At 48.8% G+C, this 22,970-nt stretch overlaps 2 protein-coding genes across 7 annotated transcripts in view; one reads left to right on the forward strand and one right to left on the reverse strand.

Moving 5' to 3' along the window:
• Positions 1-2,088: 2,088 nt before the first annotated feature.
• MIS18BP1 (MIS18 binding protein 1) lies at positions 2,089-16,947 on the forward strand. 6 transcript variants are annotated; one of them, XM_029079050.2, is made up of 17 exons: positions 2,089-2,173; positions 4,106-4,809; positions 5,889-6,050; positions 7,164-7,630; positions 8,306-8,382; positions 8,951-9,081; positions 9,455-9,542; positions 10,095-10,273; positions 10,954-11,123; positions 11,494-11,596; positions 11,775-12,642; positions 13,481-13,653; positions 13,974-14,122; positions 14,902-15,047; positions 15,159-15,246; positions 16,100-16,169; positions 16,301-16,947. In XM_029079050.2, the coding sequence occupies exons 2-17, from the start codon at positions 4,158-4,160 to the stop codon at positions 16,414-16,416; spliced, it is 3,639 nt and encodes a 1,212-aa protein (XP_028934883.1). In that variant the 5' UTR covers positions 2,089-2,173; positions 4,106-4,157; the 3' UTR covers positions 16,417-16,947. The 6 variants fall into 6 exon arrangements, with proteins under 6 accessions (XP_028934883.1, XP_028934887.1, XP_028934888.1 ...); XM_029079054.2 differs by having other exon boundaries at positions 7,167-7,630; XM_029079055.2 differs by having other exon boundaries at positions 5,889-5,987.
• A 3,305-nt stretch (positions 16,948-20,252) lies between these two features.
• The window catches only part of FANCM (FA complementation group M), a 48,824-nt gene continuing 46,106 nt past the window's right edge, over positions 20,253-22,970 (reverse strand). Inside the window, exons 21-22 of the mRNA XM_029078805.1 lie at positions 21,611-21,902; positions 20,253-20,864 (exon numbers count right to left, since the gene is read on the reverse strand). Coding sequence (XP_028934638.1) covers positions 20,723-20,864; positions 21,611-21,902 — 434 coding nt within the window. The 3' untranslated portion in view covers positions 20,253-20,722. The remainder of the gene's footprint in view (positions 20,865-21,610; positions 21,903-22,970) is intronic.

Raw genomic sequence — 22,970 nt, forward strand, 5'->3', positions numbered from 1 at the left:
GTAGAAAAATGATGCGGGGAGCGGAGTGAAGTGGGGTGAGCCAAGAGACAGGAGTGACCTTGGGCAAGTCACTTCACTTCTCTGGGCCTCAGTTACCTCGGCTGTAGAATGGGGATGAAGACTGTGAGCCCCACGTGGGGCAACCTGATGACCTTGTGTCTCCCCCAGCGTTTCGAGCTATTCTTGGCACATAGTAAGCGCTCCAACAAATACATAAAAAATATAAATGGTGGTATTTGTTAAGCGCTTATTACGTGCCAAGCACTGTTCTAAGCGCTGGGGGCTACAAGGTGATCCCACGTGGGGCTCCCAGTTTTCATCCCCATTTGCCAGATGAGGTCACTGAGGCCCACAGAAGTGAAGCTCATTCAATAGTATTTAGTGAGCGCTTACTTTGGGCAGAGCACTGTACTAAGCGCTCGGACTGGACAAATTCCATCAGAGAAGCAGCGTGGCTCAGTGGCAAGAGCCCGGGCTTGGGAGTCGGAGGTCATGGGTTTGAATCCCGGCTCTGCCACTTGTGAGCTGTGGGACTGTGGGCAAGTCACTTCACTTCTCTGGGCCTCAGTGACCCCATCTGTATAATGGGGATGAAGACTGTGAGCCTCACGTGGGACCACCTCATTCCCTTGTGTCTGCCCCAGCGCTGAGAACAGTGCTCTGCACATAGTAAGCGCTTAACAAATACCAACATTATTATTACAAATCGGCAACAGATAGAGACAGTCCCTGCCCTTTGACGGGCTTACGGTCTAATCGGGGGAGACGGACGGACAAGAACAGTGGCAATAAACAGAATCGAGGGGATGAACAACTCACTTCTCTGGGCCTCAGTTACCTCGTCTGTAAAATGGGGAGGTGACTGTAAAATGGAAGTGAGTGGCCCACAGTCACCCTCCTGACAAGCGGCAGAGGGGGGATTCGAACCCACGACCTCTTGACTGCCCAGCTCCGGCTCTTGCCACTGAGCCACGCTGCTTCTCTAGTATTTATTGAGCGTTTACTACGTGCAGGGCACTGTACTAAGCGCTTGGAATGGACAACTCGGTAACAGAGACAGTCCCTGCCCTCTGACGGGCTTACGGTCTAATCGGGGGGAGACTGGGGGGGCAAGAACGATGGCAATGAATAGAATCGAGGGGAGGCACATCTCACTTCTCTGGGCCTCACTGACCTCATCTGTAAAATGGGGAGGTGACGGGCCCACAGTCACCCAATTGACCAGCACAGAGGCGGCACTCGAACCCACGACCTCTTGACTCCCCAGATCGGGCTCTTGCCACTGAGCCACGCTGCTTCTCTAGTATTTATTGAGCGCTTACTACGTGCAGAGCACTGCACTAAACGCCTGGAATGGACAAATGGGTAACAGAGGGAGACAGTCCCCGCCCTCTGACGGGCTGACGGTCTGACGGTCTCATCGGGGGAGACGGACGAGAACAACGGCAATAAATAGAATCGAGGGGACGTACGTCTCACTGCGCTGGGCCTCAGTTACCTCATCTGTAAAATGGGAGTGGCCCACGGTCACCCAGCTGACACGTGGCAGAGGCGGGATTCGAACCCACGGTCCGGTCGCCGCCCCAGCCGGGGCTCTTGCCACCGCGCCACGCTGCTTCTCTCCGTATCTTTTTTTTTTTTTTTTTAAAAAAAAATGAGAAGGGATGTCGTTGCCGGCGCTTCTCCGGGTCGGGCCGGTGGGTGGTTTGGGCGCGCCGGGGCGGTTGAGCGGCGGCCGTTGGCGGCCTCGAAAAGCGCGGGAACGGCAACCCCCGCCCCCCCCGAAGACTACAACTCCCAGAAGGCAGCGCGGCGGGGGGCGGGGCCTGCCGGGAGGGCAGCGCGCGGCGGCCGCTCGTCTCCCCCGGCGCCGCCCCCGCACCACCCGATGACCCTGTAGGTCCCCCCGCGCTTAGAACGGCGCCGGGCACAGAGTAAGCGCTTAACAAATAACACCGACATTAAGGCCGGGGCCGAGCCCCGGGGCCGGAAAGCGCGGAGCGGCGGGGGCGGCCGCGGGGCTCCCCCTCTGCGGGCCGCCCCCGTGGTGACTTCCGGCGGGCGAGGCCCCGCCCCCTCCCGTGACGTCATGTCCGCCCGGGCGCCTTCTCCTCAGTGGCGGGAGCCTCCGGTCTGAAGGCGGCGGCGGCGGCGGCAGGTGAGGTGAGGTGAGGTGAGGTGAGGTGAGGTGAGGTGAGGTGAGGGTTGGCGTCCCGGGCCCCGCTCCGCCCCCCGCTCCCAGGACGGCGATGCCCCCGGGAGAAGGGAACGACTTTCTTTCCGCCTGTGGCGCCGGCCTGAGTCCCGACAGACCCCCCTCCCCCCCCCCCCCCCCTTCCACCTGCCAGACCCCCTGATCTCCCCACTTTCATCATAATCACGTCGGGATGTGTTAAGCGCTTCGTCTGTGCAGAGCGCTGTTCTAAGCGCGGGGGGAGAGCCAGGGTCATCAGGTGGTCCCACGCGAGGCGCACAGTTAATCCCCGTTTTTCAGATGAGGGAAGTGAGGCCCAGAGAAGTGAAGGGACTGGCCCACAGTCGCACAGCTAAGTGGCAGCGGCGGGATTCGAACCCATGACTTCTGATTCCCAGACCCCTGCCTTTTCATCTGACACACTCCCTGCCCCCCCCCCCCCCACTTTCACCGGACGGACCCCCTGCCCCCCCACTTTCCTCTGACAGACCCCCCCGTCCCCCTCCAACTTTCATCTGACAGACCCCCTGCCCTTTTATCTAAAAGTCCCCTGCCCCCCCCCCCCCACTTCCATGTGACAGACCCCCGGCCCCCCCCTTCATCTGACAGCCCCCCAGCCCCCCCCTCCAACTTCACCAAACAGACCCCTGATCTTCCCACTTTCATCTGGCCGACCCCTGCCCTCCCGCCCACTTTCATGTTACAGACCCCAGCCCCCCCGCCTTCACCAAACAGACCCCTGATCTCCCCACTTTCATCTGACAGACCCCTGCCCCGCCCACTTTCATCTGACACATCCCTGCCCCCTCTTCCCCCATCTTTCATCTGACGGACCACTGCCTCCCCCTCCAACTTATCTGACAGACCCCTTCCCCCCCCGTTTCATGTGACAGGCCCCAGCCCCCCCACCTTCACCAAACAGACCCCTGATCTCCCCACTTTCATCTGACAGCCCCTGCCCCCCCCCCCCACTTTCATCTGACAGATCCCTGCCCCCTCTTCCCCCATCTTCCATCTGACTGACCGCTGCCTCCCCCTCCAACTTTCATCTGACAGGCCACTGCCCCCCCCCATCTTTCATTGTTCTATCGCGTTTACTGAGCACATACTGTGTGCAAAGCACTGCACTGAGTGCCTAGGAGAGTCCAACATAACAACAAATGGACACAGAGTGTCCCACACCAAGCTTACAGTCTAGATGGGGAAACATGACACGCATACAGAAATAAATTGCAGATATAAACATGAGTGCTGTGGGGATGGGAGGGAGGGTTAGTGAAAGGAGCGAGCCAGGGCGACGCAGAAGGGAGCGGGAGAAGGGAAGTCAGAGCCCTCCTAAAATCACTTTTTTGTTAAGCGCTTACTGTGTGCCAGGCACCGGACTGAGCCCCGGGGGAGATACGAGCTAGTCGGGTTGGACACGGTCTTAATCCCCATTTAACAGATGAGGTAAGCGAGGCACAGTGAAGGGACTTTCCCACGGTCACACAGCATAAGTGGCAGAGCCGGGGTTAGAACCCAGGTCCTTCCGACTCCCAGGCCTGGACTCTACCCACGAGGCTAAAGTTGCTTCTCTCTTTCGGGAAAGCCTTCCCTGTCTAACCTCTCAGCTCCTCTCTCTCCCCGGCCCCGTTCCCCCAGCACTGCTTCGCTGTGCACGCGAGTCCTCACCCTTAAGAACTTTGATCCTCGCCGCATCCCCTGCCCCGCTGCCCTTTAGATTCTGTTGCGTTCTCTACCGCTAATTTATTTCAGTGCCATCTCTCCCCCACGCTCCCCCCGACTGTAAGTTCCTCGACGGCTGGGGTTGAGTCTTCTTACCCTGTTTGTACAAGTGCCCAGTACAGTCCAATGCACAGAGTAAGCAACCAGGAAACACTACTGACCCTTTCCGATCTCTGTCTTTGCTAGACAACAGTCCCACCGATTTACGGCTCCAGTTTGGTTTCAAGTGAAGTGACGGATGCACCACGACAAGCTTTCTGGTGCTGCCAGAATGTTTTCAACCCCTCCGAAAGGTCTGGGATTTCCAGGCTCCTCTGAAAGAGAAAATATGCCTTTTCCCGGAGTCCTCATGAGCCATATACCTGTGGAGACTCTCACTCCACTGAAAGACTTGGCAAAATTTCAGAGATCAGGCTTTTCGGCCTCCAAAAGGTTTTCAGCTCCTTTGGCCTCAGACAACTGCAAAGAGAATCTGCCAGAAGAAACTGGATCCACGGAGAAGAAAGAATCTATATTTCACTCCACGCTGATAGGAGCATACACCTGCCCCACAGAATTTCCAAACATCAGTGATATAAAACCCAGCAGTGACAGTTTAACCCTTTACAAAAACGAAATGGTTGCCCCAAACCGCTTTAAGAGAGAATTTGACCCTGTGACGTATGAATCGCCGGTAAAAATTTTCGAGAGGATGAAAGCCAAAGCCCTGCAAGATAAACAGAAGCAAAACTCAACCAACAGAAGATGGCTGGATCCAAATAGTCACAAGCGAGATGTGATTTTGACTCCCACTAAAGGGTCTATCCACAAGGTACCCCCACTGGACAAAAGGGACCGCAAAGGTGACCAGGGGACCCGCAAACCGTTCAGTGACTGTAATTCACTTTCAGGTGAGTTTTCTTTGTTGCTGTCGAGTTCTTTGGTAACAACATAAGCCTGTATTGGTGCATTTTTGACTTCAGTTGGGTATCTGCATGGGGCAGGGGGCTTGTGCCATCTGATTACCTTGTACCCATGTAAGGGCTTAATAAAATACCAATTTAATTCCCCTGGTTGAGCATCGAACTAATGGGGGAAGAGGCCGGGAGTGGAGTCTAGTTCCTCAGCAGCCTTGCTGTTGGTCGGGAGAAAGAGCGTGGCTGGGAAACAGGACACCAGGGTTCAAGTTCCAGCTCCGCTGGGGCTGTGCCATCAGTGGAGAAGGTATCAATTAGAGTATCTCCTGTAATGGACAGGCCCAGCAGGAATCTTGAATAATTCTTATGATTATGTTATTAGTGAAGACCACAGTAACTGAAGCAACACCAGCACCGTGCAGTGATCCTTTTGGCCATCAGTAGGTCTCGCATGTAAAACTTTTGCATGGCTTCATTTTTTGGTTTGTTTCTATTCAATGTTATTTGTTAAGTACTTACTACGTGCTAGGTGAACTAGGCACTGGGGTAGATATGAGATAATCACGCAGGACACCGGCCCTGTCCAACATAATAATAGTAATAATAGGTTGGACACGGTCCTTAATCCCCATTTTGCAGATGAGGCAAGTGAGGCACAGTGAAGTGACTTGCCCACGGTCACATAGCAGAGGATAATAATTGTGGTATTTTGTTACGCACTTACTATGTGCCTGGCACTACACTAAGCACTGGGGTCTTGTAGATGTGAGTTTCTTGTGGGCAGGGAACGTCTTTACCAACTCTTTTGCGTAGTACTCTCCTAAATGCTTAGTTGAGTGTTCTGCAAGTGCTCAAGAAATACCACTGATTGATGCACTGCACCATATCGATGCCAAAGTGCTATAATCAATACCTTGTCACAAACACTCGGTCCTCAAGTTCACGATGGGAGAGTTCTGCTCTAATTTTCTGTGATCTGTGTCATTTTGAGTTGTAGTCTGTATACCTGAATCACTGTTGGCTAATTGATCATTCCTTAGTTTAATTTTTGATTTTTTGATTTTTTTTTCCAGGGACTGCTCAAAACCAAACTTGGGTTATGCCAAGGCAAGTGGTCTCTCACAGAGAAGAAGAGACACTTGGATTAAAATCCCCAAATCAGTTTGCTTTAGGTATGAAACCAAAAGTGTTAAAGCAGACTGAGAAAAGATCTTCCTGTGGTGCTTCAAATGATGGTTGGTGTCTTATTTCATAAATCTCCCTACAGAAACATGTGGTAAAAACCCCAACTAACACCCTTTGGGTCCATGAAAATGCAGTGGTAAATAAAAGGGTGCTAAACAAAGTGTAGTTTACAGTAGGAAATAATACCAAGTGCATGCATGTGTTCCCGAGATCCAAAAAATCGACCCAAACAATATAAATGTTTCTCAAGGTGATGAATAGCAATAGATCTAGTCCTGCTGGTTTACACGATCAAATAATTAGATTTCACTGTTGGAAAGACTTAGAATTGAAATAATTAAATGTTAACATTTGCACCTTAACAAAAATTGTCTTTCCTAAAAGCCGTCCACACTTGATTTGCCGCTCACCTGAATCCAGACGCTTCACGTGTAATTTAACCACAAGATTTGTGCTCTTTTGAAGTTTGCTATTCCGCTCCACAAGCCACCCGATTGTTGCCTGCTTGGTTAGTTACCACTGTGATTTCCCAGGCGCCTTCTACTATCTTGCTGTGTTTCAGATTTACTTCAAAGGCACAAATGTATGAATTGAGGGGTAATTAATGCAAAACACGGACACGTGTGTGGGAGTTGCACAGTGGGCTACCACAAGGTGCTCTTGAAATATCACACCATGAAATCGAAGTACTGTATTTATATACACACACACACACACACAAATTGAATTGTGGATACCTATCATCAGTGAACCAATGTTGCTTGGTATGGGGCTTTCACGACTGGTTTGAAAATATTTCTATTGTTTTAGTTGATTTAAGGGGGTCTTGGGGATGCGTGAATGCACTTTCCATTATTTCGCTTGGGAAGCTATGCTTCTTTAAGTACTCTTCCCCTTAAGGGACAGTGTGTTTTCATGGAACCAGTTGAGAGCACTCACTGGGGTGTGTGCAACAATATCTTGTGGCTTACTATTTCAAAGGGTATGGGACAAGAGTAAAAGTTCAAAAGTGGGGGCTTTGGAGATTGTCTGGAAAAAGGGCAGTGCCTTTCAACCCAAAGAAGGTCTTTCTTTTTATTACTTTTTAGAGTTAAGAATTAGTCACTTGAGTTTATCTTGGGTTTGTGTGGCCCTTTTAAAGAATATTATGTTTTCTCTTTCAGCAGATTTTGCAAGAATGAATCAAAATGCACATATTCCTACTTCAGCAGTTAGGGGAAGGACATCAACCAAGTTCACATTTGACCAACAGACGAATGACCTTTCCACCACCACCTTCAGGCCAGAGGGTGTGCTGACTTTGGAAAGCATTGATGCCGATGATGAGAGATCTCAAAACACCTTTCTTAATACCATTAGTACTAGCTGCATTCCTGGCAGAACTAGGAGTCATTTAACGAGTACAGAGAACACCAGGAAACCAAAAGAAACATTCCAGGAAATGGCAACCGAGAGTGACAATCCAGAAAGAGAGATGGATATTCAGGATTCCTCCCCAGATAAGTGTGAAATTTTGCTTGCCTCTCCAAGGATTCAAATACCAAGAAGGCAAGATTCCCAAATCCACGGTGATAAGACCCCCTCAAGCTTATCTCACACCGACGCAAAGAAAGTCAGTCACAAGAAGCAGGTAGGAATCTACAAGTGGTTTTGTGAGCTTGGTAGGAAGCTAGAGTAGATGTTCTGGGTTTTTTTTTTTCTTTACTGTGAAAATCTTGTTAGTCATATTCAGTATTTATGTATTTAAAAGCCCTCAATTGAATTTCGAGTCACTAGCGTTTTCCCGAACACTCAGATTAGGATGTAATTTCATAAGTACTTCAATAACTGAAACTGAAATGTGTAATATGAAGGGAGAGCAAGCTTGTGCTTGTTGGGTGTGAAAATGAATTGCCAGTTATCTGTCTCTTGTATTTGTCAAGGAAAAACAGGATCCAGTAGTTAATTTGATTTGAAGATTCTCACCCAACGAAAAAAGACAAGCCATTTTCCATCGCTCACTGGAGCTCTGAAATTTGAGAAGGTTATGTAGTCTAGTGAGCAGAACACTGTAATGGGACTTGGGAAATCTGGGCTCTGGCCAAGGTTCTGGCTCGAATGTGGGATGTGGGACCCCTGCTAAATCACTGACCCTCTCCCAGTTTCCTCAGCTATAATGGAATTACACTCCCACCCCACCCGCCAGGCCTCAAAGTTAGCTTAGAAGAACATAGTGGAAAATATAGTGTATCGCGTACTAGATTCACTGAGGTTGTAATGGTTTTGATCAAATGTAACTAACGTTGTACTTTCTTTCATAAATAAGAAGGTAATTTGCTTAAAAGAGTGGCTGATTAAAGCCATCAAAAATAACAGGGCGGTATGCCTGGAAGGAAAACTCAAGTAAGTAAAAAATTTTCTGTAGTATTGTAACATTTTTAGTTTAATCAATATCGTTAAGATGTCACATATTGATTTGTCCATTTGGGCCAGAGGGAAGAGGAGGGGACTGAAAAAAGTGCTCGAGACTAGGTGATTTCTTTTCAGTAGATCAATCTGGCAGAGAAATGATGGCAGGGTAAGCACCACAAGGAAAATGCAACCAATCCAGGTGCTGACGGTAATGGTGATGGAGGTGGGCTTAGCTGCCTGTGATCTTGAGTTTTTCCTCATTGGAGAGGCTGGTCTCACGCTTGCCCCAGCAGCATCAGCCAGTATTATTTTTTCATATTCAGCCTGACCTTCATAATCCATTTTTTAAAATGGTTACAAAGAGCCCCAGCCCACTTTTAGTGGGAACGGATTGTAAAGGTAATCGAGAGTATTGGTAAACCCAGTGTGTGTGACTTGCCTGCTACTCTAAGTGACTGGGGAGTGAGCTGCCCGTGCTCGTTTACTTCAGATCAGCCTTGCCTATGAAGATACGTTTTTGATCTTTATCTCAGAACACTGTAACTTTTTTCACTTGCAGAAATTCTACTGATCTTTATTGGCACAGTAATGCAGTCGAGAAGCGCCTTGAGCACAACCAACTTCAAACTGTATCTGGGAACATATACATATTGAATGGACCTATAGACACCATTTCTATGAAGCAAGAAGGTAGAGGCTAAAATGATCGATACTTTTTCATTGTTCAGCAATGAGGTGGTCTATTTGAAAAATCAAGAGGGAGACCATTAATTGTTTTTTTAAGTTATATACACTGCAGAGGAGAAAAAAAACCCTCTGCCAAAATTAAGATAAACTTTTTGAAAAGCTTGTGTAAAGGAAATGATTTTTTTGTTTGGAAAATGTTAAGTTGTTGCTTAAACTACTTGATATTCATAGAAAAATCTAAGGAAACATTCTGAAAATAAAATTCCAGTTATTGTTTTATGTTACACATCACATACAATGCACCGAATGTGACCAAACCCAGGCCATTAGGCCTTTCTTTAACTGAGTTTCATGTCTCTAATTTTATTTTCAATAGGGTATCCTTGCCAGTTTATAAGGAAATTTATGTTTGGATTTCCTGAAAACTGGAAACAGTATGTTGAGGATTTTCTGCAGGATTTAAGGCAAGTCAAGGATTTCTTTAAGTATGACTTTAAATAGTCTCTGCTCCTAAAATTGTTTTAATGAGCCATGTAAACTTCACTGCACTTCTAGTCCCTTTAAGCATAATTTCTTAGAAATCCATGTTTTCTGGTCTGTTGGCTGCCCAGTGAGCCTAACCCAGCATCTTCTCGCGGAGAAGACCTGCCGTGCTCGGGTAGGGACGCGACCACAGAGGTATCGGGGGGCAGGGGGAGGGACAACTTCCCCGCCTACCGTGTGGAGTTGCCATGGAAAGAGCAAGGCTGCCCACTGTCTGGGAAGTGGGGTGGTCAACAGGTGGGTATTTTCTGCCATTCTGCCGGGGGTTAACAGTGTTTAGGCTTCCGTTCCGGGCCCCTGAGTAGGCCGAGTGGCCCGAGTGGGAGATGAGTTGCCAGTAGGTGCACCCGGCCAGGATCTGAGTGGTGGCCCTCGGCCAGATCCATGGAGGGGAGAGGAAAGAAAAGGAAAAGGGTGGGCAGGGTTGTCAGCCATAGCTCCGAATTCTTCATATTTCAACTTTTTTTCCTTAGGAATCGCCAGAAGAAAAGAAAAAAAGGTGGTAGGGTACAGGTACAAAAACAGGAGGCTAAGGACCAAGGCTTAGGAAGGGGGAAGTCTGTGGAAATCGAAGAAAGAACTAAAGTTGCTCGGCAAAAGATTAGAAGTACAACTTTTGATGTTGATCCTGAAAAATCTGAAAAGCATTCTGGTATGCGTTTGATATTTTCTCCGCTGTTAAAGTGACACGTTTGGGAACGATTGCTTCAATTCTGAAGTAGCGTTTAGTTACACGTCCCAAGATCCAGCATTTAATCTAGTGTGTCGGTCTGGTAGCAAAGGTGAAACTATCTTCCCTACTTCAGGGGTGGATTTACCCTAGGAGGAGCCAGGGAGGTGTTCCCCCGAGATCCTGGCGCTGGAGGTTTCCTTTGATGCCCGGTGGGTTCCCCGACTCGGGTACCGGCTCCTTCGGCCCCTGGACCCTTCCCGTTTCTGGAACTGCTCTGAACTTCGATTGATATATATGATGAACAGAAACTTGGAATCCTAAAATAAAAGCACAGAATTTGGTACTCTGCTCCCAGCCTCTCCTCCCTGAAATTCAGAGGAGGCCTTTTTGCCCAGATCTTCCCGGTTCCTTGAGAAGAGGGCAATTAAATGTGGACCCACATGTTGGGCTTTGCCTCAAAGATCAGGACATTGTATTTTCTGCTGGTCGCTTCAGACCCACAGAGAGGGTGGGAAACAGACCACTCTGTGCTGAAGGAGGCCCGTGCCATAGCCTGGTTACTAGTTAGAGCCCACTCTCTGTAGAAAACGCCTTACCTTTTCCTGTCTCATGTTCTCGTGATAGTACTGATGAGGCCTTCTCCATCTTTCGATTCATAGAATTAAGTCCAGTTAGCCACAATCCTTCAAAAGTTTCAGAATTGAGATATAGCCGGGTCGGCCGGCCCCTTAAGTCCCCATTGCAATTCTGGCGCGGTGAACGGGAAATTTGCGATCATGAAATGAATGTCACTCTCCACGAAGGCGGGGTTGACCACCTGCAGTCACTGGTGAGTTTTGTTTTGTTTTTCTTTCTCTACTGGTGTTGGGGCTCCTTGTGACAATTTTTCACAAATAATTTGGGAATTTTCTGTTTGGAGGAAATACATAACCCTTTGCCGACCATACTACATTTCAGTTTAAAAGTGTATATGTTTGTTTTACTTGGTGAAATACTTGGTTCTTTCCTAATGCTAACAGCAGCTTTGGTATTTGGTAAACGCTTGCCCCGTGTCAGGCACTGTACTAAATGGCTAATGGTATCAAGTCGGATGCCATTGCATTTCAGTACTCTTGGTGGGTGTTTGGCTCTAGCATCCTGACTTGGTCCCTTCAGTGTTACTCAGAGTGAAATAATGCTGAGATCATTGACTCTTTAAGGAGACGACGGGAAAAATGGAAAAAAAGAAGCTGTCACTCGCTCGGAAGAAAGTCAAAAAAGAAGTCAAAACAAATGAAAGGATGAATAAAAGTCACCATAGAGGTAAGAACCCGTAATGCTTTTATACATGAGAGACTGTGGCAAGGAGGAGAAACGGAAACAGCCAGCACTGCAGCACTCTCAGTTTCCTCAGTGGACCTGGACCTATTAGTTGTGAAGTTCAGGGAAAATGTTTTTTTGTATGTGCTCATTTGATTTTTGCCATTCCTTCTTTTTAAAGAAAGAACTGGTGCACTGCAACAAGAGGGCAAGGAAGAAATCCAACCCAGACAGTCACAATCACAAGCAGAACCATCTCTTTCGGGCGTGAGAGAGAATGAATGGAGAAGCCCTTGTATTTTGTTAACTCCATTGCATTCTAAGGCGGTACTGAGTCAAAAGTGCATGAAATATAATTTGTCTAGAAATACCATGAGAAAGATTTCTGCCCTTACTATGGCTTCATGTAATGAAGAGAGCAAAGGAGACAAAACGGACTTGAGTGAAGCTGAAAGGACTCTTGAAAAATCGTTGGAAAATTTATGCACAAATGAGGATTGGGCCGATCTCATTAAAAATCCTCCAGACAGTCTCAAGAAGAAAGCTAAAACAACATCTCCCTCCCGGAAGGAGCCGGGTCAAAAGACTGGCAATCTGCAGAGGGATTTGAGCAAATCTTCAAAATTAAAGAGATCTAAAACTCCTGTCGTCTCTCGCCGCAAAAGTTCAACCAGATTACTCTCGACTAGCTCGGACAGTGAAGTAGAACAGCGGTCCCAAAAGAAAGCTCATCCGGTTGCAAAACCCGGACAGAGAGATTCCAATGGATCCGTAGCTTCCCAGAGAAGAAGTCCCAGGCTAGCCCACAGGGAAAGCCTAGAGACAGCTGGTGATAAAAAGAGCACTCCGGTGGTCCAGGTCAAACAAGAAAAAGCCATCTTTTCATCTGATTGGCCTGTGCAGAAATCCCTCCCGAGGAGTAAATATTCCTCTGGAAAAGCTGAGTTGAAGGAAGTCGGTAAAGCGTGGGAGCCGAAGTCCTCAGACCGTTTTCCTCCGTTAAATGTGGAAGACGACTGGACCGAAGAGGAATTACAGAGATTTCAGAGGCAAGTGCCAACTTCTTCGCTAAGAGGTGCAGTTGGAGTTTAGGTTATTTAGAGTGGAATTTGTCCTATTACTCCAAAATTTCAAGGCCTGGGAGCCGTTTTTCACTTTCGAAATCAGGGGTCCGTATTAAAATTGAGGTTTAAGGAATCACCAGGTCAGCCGCATTTATCCAGCGCTGTGTGCAGAGCACTGTACGAAGCGCTTGGGAGTAATTCCCTGTCCACGACCAGCTGACAGTCTAGAGGGGGAGATGACCAGGCGATGCTGGCTTGTAGCCGGCTCTTTCCCTTGAGACTTCTTAGATCGTGAGCACGCCCAGAGCGACAGGGACTGTATCTTCGACCCCCCTTATTCTCTACCGGTGCTTAGTGCACACAGGAAGCCTTTAATAAATACTGTATTAGTACTACCAATACTACTTGTTTAAATTGAAAAATCTCAGCTCCAAGTTGCAGGCAGCCCCCCGTGACCAGTTCCCGTTTGCCCCCTCCCCCGTTAGTTGCAGTACATTGAACCCAGTGGGACCTCACTAAACACTCTTATTAGTGCGACCATTTCACCAGTCTTCCCCTCTGCGTTCTCCTCCTGGTCTGTGGCCTCCCCACCTCTCTCCCCCGCCACCACCCTGTTCCCCACAAGCATCACATCTTCCTCTTCCCCTCTATCTCACTTTCTCTAGTCCAGCTGTGCCGGAGAAGGCTGTTTCAGAGGTAAAAGGTTATTCCCGCCCCCAGGATTCTGTAACGCGGCCGCTTCATTCAGCAGCAGAAATGGCGTCGTATTTTCACTGGTTATCGGGCTGGATGATTTACTCTTTCCTCTCTGGGCTTTCCACAGTGCATTTGTTTCTCTGCCTAAGCACAGAAACGGTTTCTGGTTGGACGTAGCGATGTACGTGGGGACGCGCTCCGCGGAGGAGTGCCAGAAGAAACATATGGAAGACTGGCAAGGGAACGGGCTCAGGCCACAAGCCACCAAGAAGGCCGTACTGGACCAGCAAGCCAGAAATGGTAATCCTCATTTCTTAAAAGACGGTTTCTCTTGCCTCACCCCATCCCCAGCTCATTTGCTGATATGGAATGAGCTGCCTTGCATCTCTGCTTACCTTGGACCCACCTTCCTGAGCAAAAGGGGCAGCCAAAGGCTAGAAAGAGCAGGATTGTCCACGGGGCTTGACTACTCTGCTACCGTGTGTGTGTCAGAGAAGGGTATAAACGCCCCGGAGGATGGGTCTCTCCGTTGGCGAGGCAGAGCAATGCGATTTCGGTACAGCCTGTCCCCTCTCCGGCAGGCCTGACTAATCCCCGTGCTCAAATCGGGCCCCCGACAGGTGACGCCAATAAGGAACCCGTAAGGATAACCGCCAGATTGGGGACGCTCAAACGGAAGCAGCAGATGAGGGATTTCCTGGACCAGCTGCCGAAGGACGATCACGACGACATCTTCAGCGCGTCTCCCCTGCGGGCCCGGAAAGTAAAGGTAACGGGTGACGATCGCAGGGCCGTCTGTCCGTCCAGAAGTCTGCCGGCTTGGACTCCCGCCGGGGGTTGGGACGGGGTGGGTGTGCATTGACAGGAGAGGTCTCGCTTGTCCAGGGTAGACCGCGAATTGATCTGAGATGGACCCGGGAGGAGAGGTAGACAGTGAGCTATAGGGTCACCCATCCCTCCGCATGGTATTTAGAAAAAACTGTGGGTCTGTGAGACTCCGTGGGCCGTGAATGGAAACGTCAATTCCTAAATGTGCCGGGGTAAGCCAAGAAAGCTTGCAAGGGTGTGGCCGGGCGGAGTGACACGCTCCTGCTCCCAAGCTTAGGGGCAGAGAGGGAATCAGACGGACTGCTTTCGCCAGACGGATTGGCATAATTGTCTCTTTCCTGGAGGCCTTGCTTCTGGGTTCTTCTGTCTCCTGCACTCCCGGGAGAGTGAACAGATTAGGGACAATCAGTGGTATTTATTAAGTACCTAAGTACTTTTGTCAGCGAAGCTAATGTGAAGGCACAAAGCTGCCACAGTCCCAGCCAGCATGATTAGCTGCCATTCTCGGAAGTGCACACCCACAATCGTTCACCTCAAAACAGATGGGTGAAAGCTGGTCAGAGGGAAAAGACATCGGGCAGAAGCTTCAAAGGCCAAAGAACAGAGTGGAAACGAAGCGAGAAGGCAGCCGTCGGGCCTGAAGTCTCGGGCCTGAAGTCGCGTTCGTAGAGACCGTCTCTTTCCAGGTCCCTTGTCAGATCCGTCGGTTTCCCTCTGCAGCTCCCGGTGTTCTCCGTGAAAGGGGACGATGAGGTCCTTCCTCTGCTGAGCACGGATCCGGCCACGCCGTCGTCCGCTTCCTTCCCGCTGGCCACCACCCCTCAGTGTGAACACATCAGCCCCGGCATGCTGGGCTCTATAAACAGGTAACGGGCGCTTTTCCACGGCCCACGACCGCGCCGAACCCGCCGCTAACAGGCCTCGGGGATCGGCCTCGATCGGCGGTACTTTCAGGAGCGCCGTGTGTGTTTCAACAGGAACGACTGTGATAAATTTGTATTGAGAATGCAAAAGGACAAAAAAGGCAGCGGGGGACTCACCTGGGGCAATGTCAAAAAGCAGAAGGTAAAGCTTCAGGGCTGGCTAGATAAGCTGGCTTTATTGTAGTTTTTCAATATTAAAACCTGCCACTCCGATCCGTTAGTTTGCAGAGAGGAGACTCTTCAAGTAGGTGGATCAGTAGTGTATATACCATACCATGATTAAATACCATAATTACTATTATTTATTGAGCGCTTGCTGTGGGCAGAGCACTGTGCTAAGCATTCTTTTTAAAGGAGAGTTTGAACTGGCCAAATTGGGGGAGGGAAGTGGATATTTTATTATTAGACAAGCTCTGGCCATTTTCTGTCACCCTCCTCTTGCACAGTAATAGACCAGACTATAATCTGAGTTACCCAGGTTACCAAGGAGAGGAGAAAATGACCCAGAGAGATTAGTTTATTGGTAGCAGATTCAGCCGAGCACCTTCAGCGTAATATTTTTCATCCTTAGACAAAGTAGTCTTTCCTTTACACCTTCCATTCCCCACTATTGAAAGGACTATTTTCCTTTGCCCTGGAAAGGGCAGGGAAGTGTGGTCCTACAGTCAAAATAATGACCCTCCGATCCGAGATCCCCCTCTTCATCCCACAGTCGTTAACCACCTGTTCTGAGTAGCCCCACGGTCAGTCTTTCCCAGTATTTCGGCAGATCAAAGCTCACAGGGTCTTACCTATTTTCTGGGTTTCCTACTTTGTACCTCCCTCCTGCTGTCCTGGTCTGGGCCATAGACGGGTCCAAATCTAACAGGAGGGGGGCATTAGAGGGAGCCTCCGAGTCCAGATAAGTAGTAGGTGACACGGCGGTGGCATAGTGGAGGGCAGGGTTTTGCAATATATACGGACTTGGAAGCTAAAATAGCAACTTACCGGTTTAGGTTGGAACGGATTTCACCACTCCAACGTCGCGAAGGACGGGCTGTCGCAGAACAGCTGTGTGTACGCCGAGTGAGTAGCCAACACGGGTATTCTCCTCCTCACACGTTCAACTGCCGTTCAACGGGACTTGGTGCCCCGAATCAGTGGGCTCACGGTCCCAGCGCTTACCTGTCTTCCCCCAAACTCCGTTCTGGTTGCAGGGGGAGCTGACAGATCTGGAGTAGGAAAGTTCTTCACTTGTCCAACCAATTCTCATTCAGATGAAGAGGAGGAAGAGGAGGACAATTATTTCTCCAGCTCTGATTCTGAAGAGTAATATTGGAAAAGTGTGGGCAGGGGAATCCCTCCCCTTCCTCATGGTCTTTAAAATTATCATTATTATTAAAGTTTTATATTGCATATTGTTTAGTTGCAAGGTCTATTTGGATCTTGATTTCATAACGTTGAAGTATGAAGTATTTAGAAGACGGGTCATATCGGGCCAAACCAAGGATCCATCCAGCCCAGCGTTCATCAGCCAGGGCCCGAGGCACCGAAGGATACGCGAAAGAACGCTGCCGACCGAGACTCGAGGCTCACCACCTCCTTGTGCAGGCGCTCACGGCCGTTTGAACAAGGCTGGAACCCCATTTTTTTTTTTTTAACCATTGGATCCTCGGATCAATTAAAGATCATTGATATAGTTACTCTGTAATGTAATTATACTGTAAATATTCATCCTAATTGCCCAGAAGTGAGAAAGGGAGTACGTAATTAATTGCATTGTACAGTTTGCATTAACCCTCCTACCCCCTTACTTACCAATGATCTAAAATACAGAAAAAATAAAACAAGAATGTTGACACAACAGTGGGCTCGCGATTGGAACCGACCGGGGGAGGAAGCTGCTCGATGGACTTTGGTCTGGAGTCATCTCGGGCAGCTTGGCTGTGGGTTTTCCCCGAGTCTTTCATGTCTGCTTTCTTAAAGAAGGTGTCCAAGGAAGCCGAGGGCAGACGTCGCCCTCTTTTCCTCGGCCTCTAGTTCACTGTGGCAGCTTGTACCCCTTGCCGATGCCCGACGCGTACTCGTAACCACTGGCCCGTCTGTCTCCAGCGGGAACCGGGCTGCTCCCAACAGTTAGAGGCCATGCAGCTGATATCATGATGATAATGTCGGTATCTGTTAAGCGCTTACTATGTGCAGAGCACTGTTCTAAGCGCCGGGGTAGATACAGGGTAATCGGGTTGTCCCAAGTGAGGCTCACAGTTAATCCCCATTTTACAGATGAGGGAATTGAGGCACAGGGAAGTTAAGTGACTCGCCCACAGTCACACAGCCGACAAGTGGCAGAGCCGGGTTTCGAACCCACGGTGACCTCTGACCCCCAAGCCCGGGCTCTTTCCACTGAGCCATGCTGCAGTGAGGTTGGACAGAGTCAGTGTCCCACACGAGGCTCACGGTCTTAATCCCCATTGTAAAGGTGAGCTACCTGCGACGCAGAGAAGTGACTCGCCCAAGGTCGCACAGCAGACAAGTGGCCGAGTCAGGATCCGGAGCCAGTTCCTTGCGACTCCCAGACCCACGCTCCATCCACTAAACCGTGCTGCGTCTTCCCCGCTGTACCCGGCTAGACAGACATCATCCCCCTCCCTCCTCCTCATCTGTTGTTTCCCCCTTGGCTCTCAGCGCCCTCTGAGGATGCTATCCTGCTCTGGTGCCATCATCCCCGGGACACTATCCACCATCTTTGGCGGCGGGGCGGAGGTGGGGGAGAAAGAGAGAGTGCGTGCACAAACTTGGAATCTCTGCGTCAGAGCACGTGTTGGAGAGAGATGGGAAAATGGGTACGTGTACGGTTCACACGGCCGCATCAAGTATTTCGGGGCGGGGTGGAGGGGTTTACGTACACGACGGCTGCGTGTAGGGATCCCCAGTGCGGGCACGTGTCGGGGCGTTACGGATAACAGGAGGGGCAGGATATGTATTGGGGGCAGTGTGTGTGTGGACTCGTTCCCAGAAGAGCAGAGGAATGGCAAGACAGTTGGAGCAGTAGGTGACGAGGATCCCGCAGGAAAGGGATCTTCCTGGCTGTGGCAACCGCGGGAGACGGGTAGCCTTGTTTGCCAGGCCACAGCTCCCATACTGACAGCGGGCACGGGTATTAAAGAAAAGTCCAGATAGGAAAAGCTCCCGCCACCAAATCCACTGATCAATTAAGAAAACCTCCCGGGAGGGCGTACTCACAGATTGGCCGGCATCTCCGATCCCTCCGGAAAGCTACCGCAGGCTTTTATCCGCCTAGGCCGTTCTCCTCCACATTCGGATCTCGTTGGGTTTGTTTCTAACACTTGAGGAGTTTACACAGCCCGAGATGAATGCTTAATTCCCCGTTCCCAAGGAGTACAGTGCTCACGGCAGCCAGAACCGCTCGAGTCCGGATCTGTCCTCGATGTCGGATGCTTCTGAGAGGGCCGAGAAAAGTCTTGGGAGTTGCTCGCTCCCTGGACCTCTGGGTCGGTTGTGCCGCAAAAGACCCGTTCTGCCGGGCTCTGTTTTGGCCTGAAGCTCTAAGTGCAACTTGGGAAAGAGAGGTCACCCGCCTTCTTCCAGTCTGGAAGATCCTGGTAAGATTCTTGCGGATTAAGGAGAGCGGGGAGATTTCCCCCAACGGGACTGGAGTCCTCTTACTATTTCCTGTTGATACGGCTAGTTGAGTGGCTGCAAATCATTCCTCTGAAAACAAGCTACGTATCTGACTGTGAGTGAAATCATTCCTTATGAATTGAAGACGCTTTCCCTCCTCGCCATTTCAACGGGGCGGAAGACCGTAAGCTCCGTCGAGGGTCGGGAATGTGTCTATCGCCTCGGTTTGGTATGCTCCCGAGCACTTTCAGTACAGTCCCTGTACCCGGAAAGTGCTCAGTGAGAACCACTGAGTGACTGCAAGGAATTGGGTTTTGTTTGGCATCTGCTACTTGCTTATTTCCTAAGAGCCACTGAGAGGCAGCAGAAACACAAACCCGCATTTGGGGGTGGTTCCTAATAGTCTGGCTTCGCTATTGGATTGGTCAACAACAACAAGTTAAAAAAAAGACAGAAGGATGTTGCCGAAGAGGAGAGTGAAGCAGATAAGTCCATTGATGAATCAAACTAATCAGTCACCTGAAGCCAAAAGGTAGTTCGGGTAACTAAAACCAAGATTGAGGGGCCCTTGTCTAATGCCGTTTTGGCTCCCTCGACAAAACTGGGCGTTTGTCTAGTGCAGATGTTACCTCAACTTTCCCCTCTCCCTCTCGAATCCAGGAGAAGAGAAGCTCTTCCCCTTATATAACAATTGTGGTATTCGTTAAGCGCTTACTATGTGCCAGGCACTGTACTAAGCGCCGGGGTGGATATAAGCCGATCGGGTTGGACAGAGTCCCCGTCCCACGTGGGGCTCACTGTCACCCTTCTCTCCTCCAGGGTGAGGAACACTCTTTCCTTAGAACGTTTACAAAATATATTCTTGGTTCTGCTTCACCAAACGGACCGCCCAACGGCACTGTTTCAGAGTCTAAAAGGCTTCCGTCTCCTTCTCCGCTACTGGGAAAACGATATCGCTGGAGTATTTTGAGGACATTTCTAATCACAAAAAACCCCAGTACATCTTGCTAAAGTAAGAGCGGACACACAGAAAAATGGAAACATCAACGGGGGACTGAATACACCTCTACCTCCCAAGTTTCAATCGGATGGGCTTCGAGAGAGCTTAAGTTAGAACGGTTTGCAAGCTGTGAAATAGAGGCTGTGTCCTTTCTCCTCAGCCCCTCCCACCCCCATAAGGTTCTAGAATAAATAGACACCACCCTGCTATAAAGAATATAAACATTAAGGCCGAATCTGGGCTATACTCTCCCTCAAGGCTGTTCAGACACGGCCAGTGGGATACATTTCCTATTTAAATTTCTTTTACACCAAATACTTCTTCCGGACACAAAAATTTACATCCCTTCCTTGTTGGCCATGTTCAGATCAACTGATTATATTCACCTTGGACCTCACGCTCTGATTGGTATTCATGTCAGTCATCATTCAACATGTATTCATTTTCTTGAATACCTCTCAAAATACTGAGTTTGAACTTTCAGCGTATTATTGTTTGATCGTCGAGTCACTACGAGTAAAAAATGATTTGATTTTTAAATAGAAACATTCTACTTTATTAAAATCTCGAGAGGGCTAATTTTCACAATAACCCGGATCTCCTTTGCCCTCAGCTCAAAAAGTTCATGAATGTTTCCCTTACCTCTCTTATTTATACACAAATATACATATCCTGATATCTCTGTCTCTCCCTCACCTCCCCCCACCAAGGTTTGGACACAGATACAAATAAACACACCCACACGCTATTTCCAATAGCCTCCCCTCCCCTCCAGTGAACAAAAAGGTCGAGATTCACAATGCACTTTGTAAATATGAGCTTTTTAAAATAAATCACAGTCCACAGAAATACTAGGTGAAGATACAACTAGAATAACCTTAGAAAATAATGAAATACACTCTTATTTACATATCTTACCCCTTACTCACAAATGGAGTTATTTAATAAAGTGCACTTTTGGCCTCCGGAGTTCCCTGCAGTCCTTTCCTGGGCCCCGCTATTGCAAACTGGGTTTCGCCTTGCCAGGATTAAGGTTGTCTGGCAACATTTGTTCATCAAAGGCATAGTGAATGTACCGGTAGATCTCCTCGGCTTTCTGGTGAGTCACTTGTGCACAGAAAGCAATTGTCTCGAGTGAGCTGAAAAACAAATCGTACCCTTAGTGATGCTTCTGGCCTCTAGGAGGATTTGAGAACATTGAACAACTGGCTATCACAGAAATAAGACCGGCACCCCAAGGGTCTTCCTTATCCTCAGCCACTAATATACTCACCACCGATACAACAAAGAAAAAGGATATATTTTTTTTTTCAAGAAAAACTTTTTCTCCCTGGGGGAGGCCAAGGGCACTAAACAAAATCTAGCTAGTTACCGCTAAGAACTTCAGTTTTCTGAAAGTGATTGCTTTCAAAACTGCACAGATTTTCTTTTTTTTTTTAAAAAAAAAAAAGGTATTATTTCAGGGCTGGGAGGGGAGCGGTTAGTCGTAGTAATACCATCGATAACACCGTAATCACATCAAATAAGGATGAAGTAGAAGCATAAATAGAAGGAGCACGGCTTAGTGGAAAGAGCACGGGCTCGGGAGTCAGAGAACGCGGGATCTAATCCCGGCTCTGCCACTTGCCTGCTGTGTGACCTGGGGCGAGTCATTTCACTTCTCTGGGCCTCAGTTCCCTCGTCTATAAAACGGGGATTAAAAAGTGTGAGCCCCACGTGGGACAACCTGATTACCCCGTATCTACCCCGGCGCTTAGAAGTAGTGCTTGGCACATAGTAAGCACTTAACATATACCATCGTTATTACCGGTATTATGATGACGATGACACCCTGGTAGCCGTGCCCACGTAACTGTGGAGGGAGAACAGAACGCCGTGACTTTACCTGTTGGCCATCTTTTGCACGCACGGAAAGTGGTGGCACATGTTCAACGCGGTTATGTAGCTTACGTTGGGAATCGTCAGGTAGAACCGGAGGGTTCCCTGCCGGCTGCCTGTCACCGCTGTCGCCACTTGAATTCCGACATTCTTTCTCTGTTCCACCAAAGCCAGTTCTTTGAGCAAATCCGCAGTCTCCTCTTGGCAAGAGCTGAAAAGAATTCGGATTCCGGCGCTGATTAAGGCAGCCAGCAGGCTATCGTAGCTCTTGGTTCTATGAAGCAACCTCGACGTGTCTCCTACAATTCCCAACGGAAACATTTTAACATCAGTTAGGTACATCAACGGCAGCTGCGGTAAACAACATCGACCATTACTTCTGTTAGTCGCTTTACATTTCTTACAGAAATCTGATTTTTACACTTAGGATAACAGGCAGAAGCAATTGTCTATTGTGAAGATAAAAATCTCCTCGTTCTTCAAAAGGCCATCCAGATATTTCATTTTTCGGAAATGAAGTTGGTATATTCTCACTATAATCACTAATGATGATCATGATAAAGCCATTTTAGAAAAGCAACCCTTAAGCCTTTACACTGATGAGGCCAGGAACAAGAAATTCACAAAAACTTTGGAAAGGCCTTTCCAAAATTATCTGCCTGCACGCTAGATTTCATGGCCTTCCATGAGACTGACAGCCACAGCCTTTATCGCCACTAAGGAGCAGCATGGCATAGTGGATAGAGCACGGGTCTGGGAGTCAGAAGGTCATGGATTCTAATCCCGGCTCCACCATTTGTCTGCTGTGTGACCTTGGGCAAATCACTTCACTTCTCTGAGCCTCAGTTCTCTCACCTGTAAAATGGGGGTCGAGACGGTGAGCCCCACGTGGGACAGGCAGGGACTTTACCCAACTCGAGTTGCTTGTATCTAGCCCAGCGCATAGTACAGTGCTTGGTACATAGGAAGTGCTTAACAAATACCATCATCATCATCACTGTCGGTACACCCAATCTCCCTGTTTTTCACTTACTGATAACCGTGGTACTCAACAAGTACGGTATTAAGCCGCTAAGGCGGATACAAGGTAATCAAAGTCAGACTGAGTCCCTGGCCCACGGGAAGAGAGAACAGGTATTTTGTAGATGAAGAAACCGAAGCCCATACAAGTCAAGCAACTTGCCCTAGATCACATAACAGGCAGGTGGCGGAGCCGGGATTAGAACCCATATTCTCTGACTCTTGCCTTGAGAACACATCGCTTCCCTCTGGTCCCTTTTATTTTATCTCCAAGCCTTTTTCTTTTCTCCTCCATATACCTGGAAAATCCCCACAAACCTTCAGCAGAGTTTCCCCTGCTCCTTCAA

This window comes from Ornithorhynchus anatinus, chromosome 14 (genome assembly GCF_004115215.2).
Source record: "Ornithorhynchus anatinus isolate Pmale09 chromosome 14, mOrnAna1.pri.v4, whole genome shotgun sequence".
In the NCBI taxonomy this organism is placed as follows: domain Eukaryota; kingdom Metazoa; phylum Chordata; class Mammalia; order Monotremata; family Ornithorhynchidae; genus Ornithorhynchus; species Ornithorhynchus anatinus.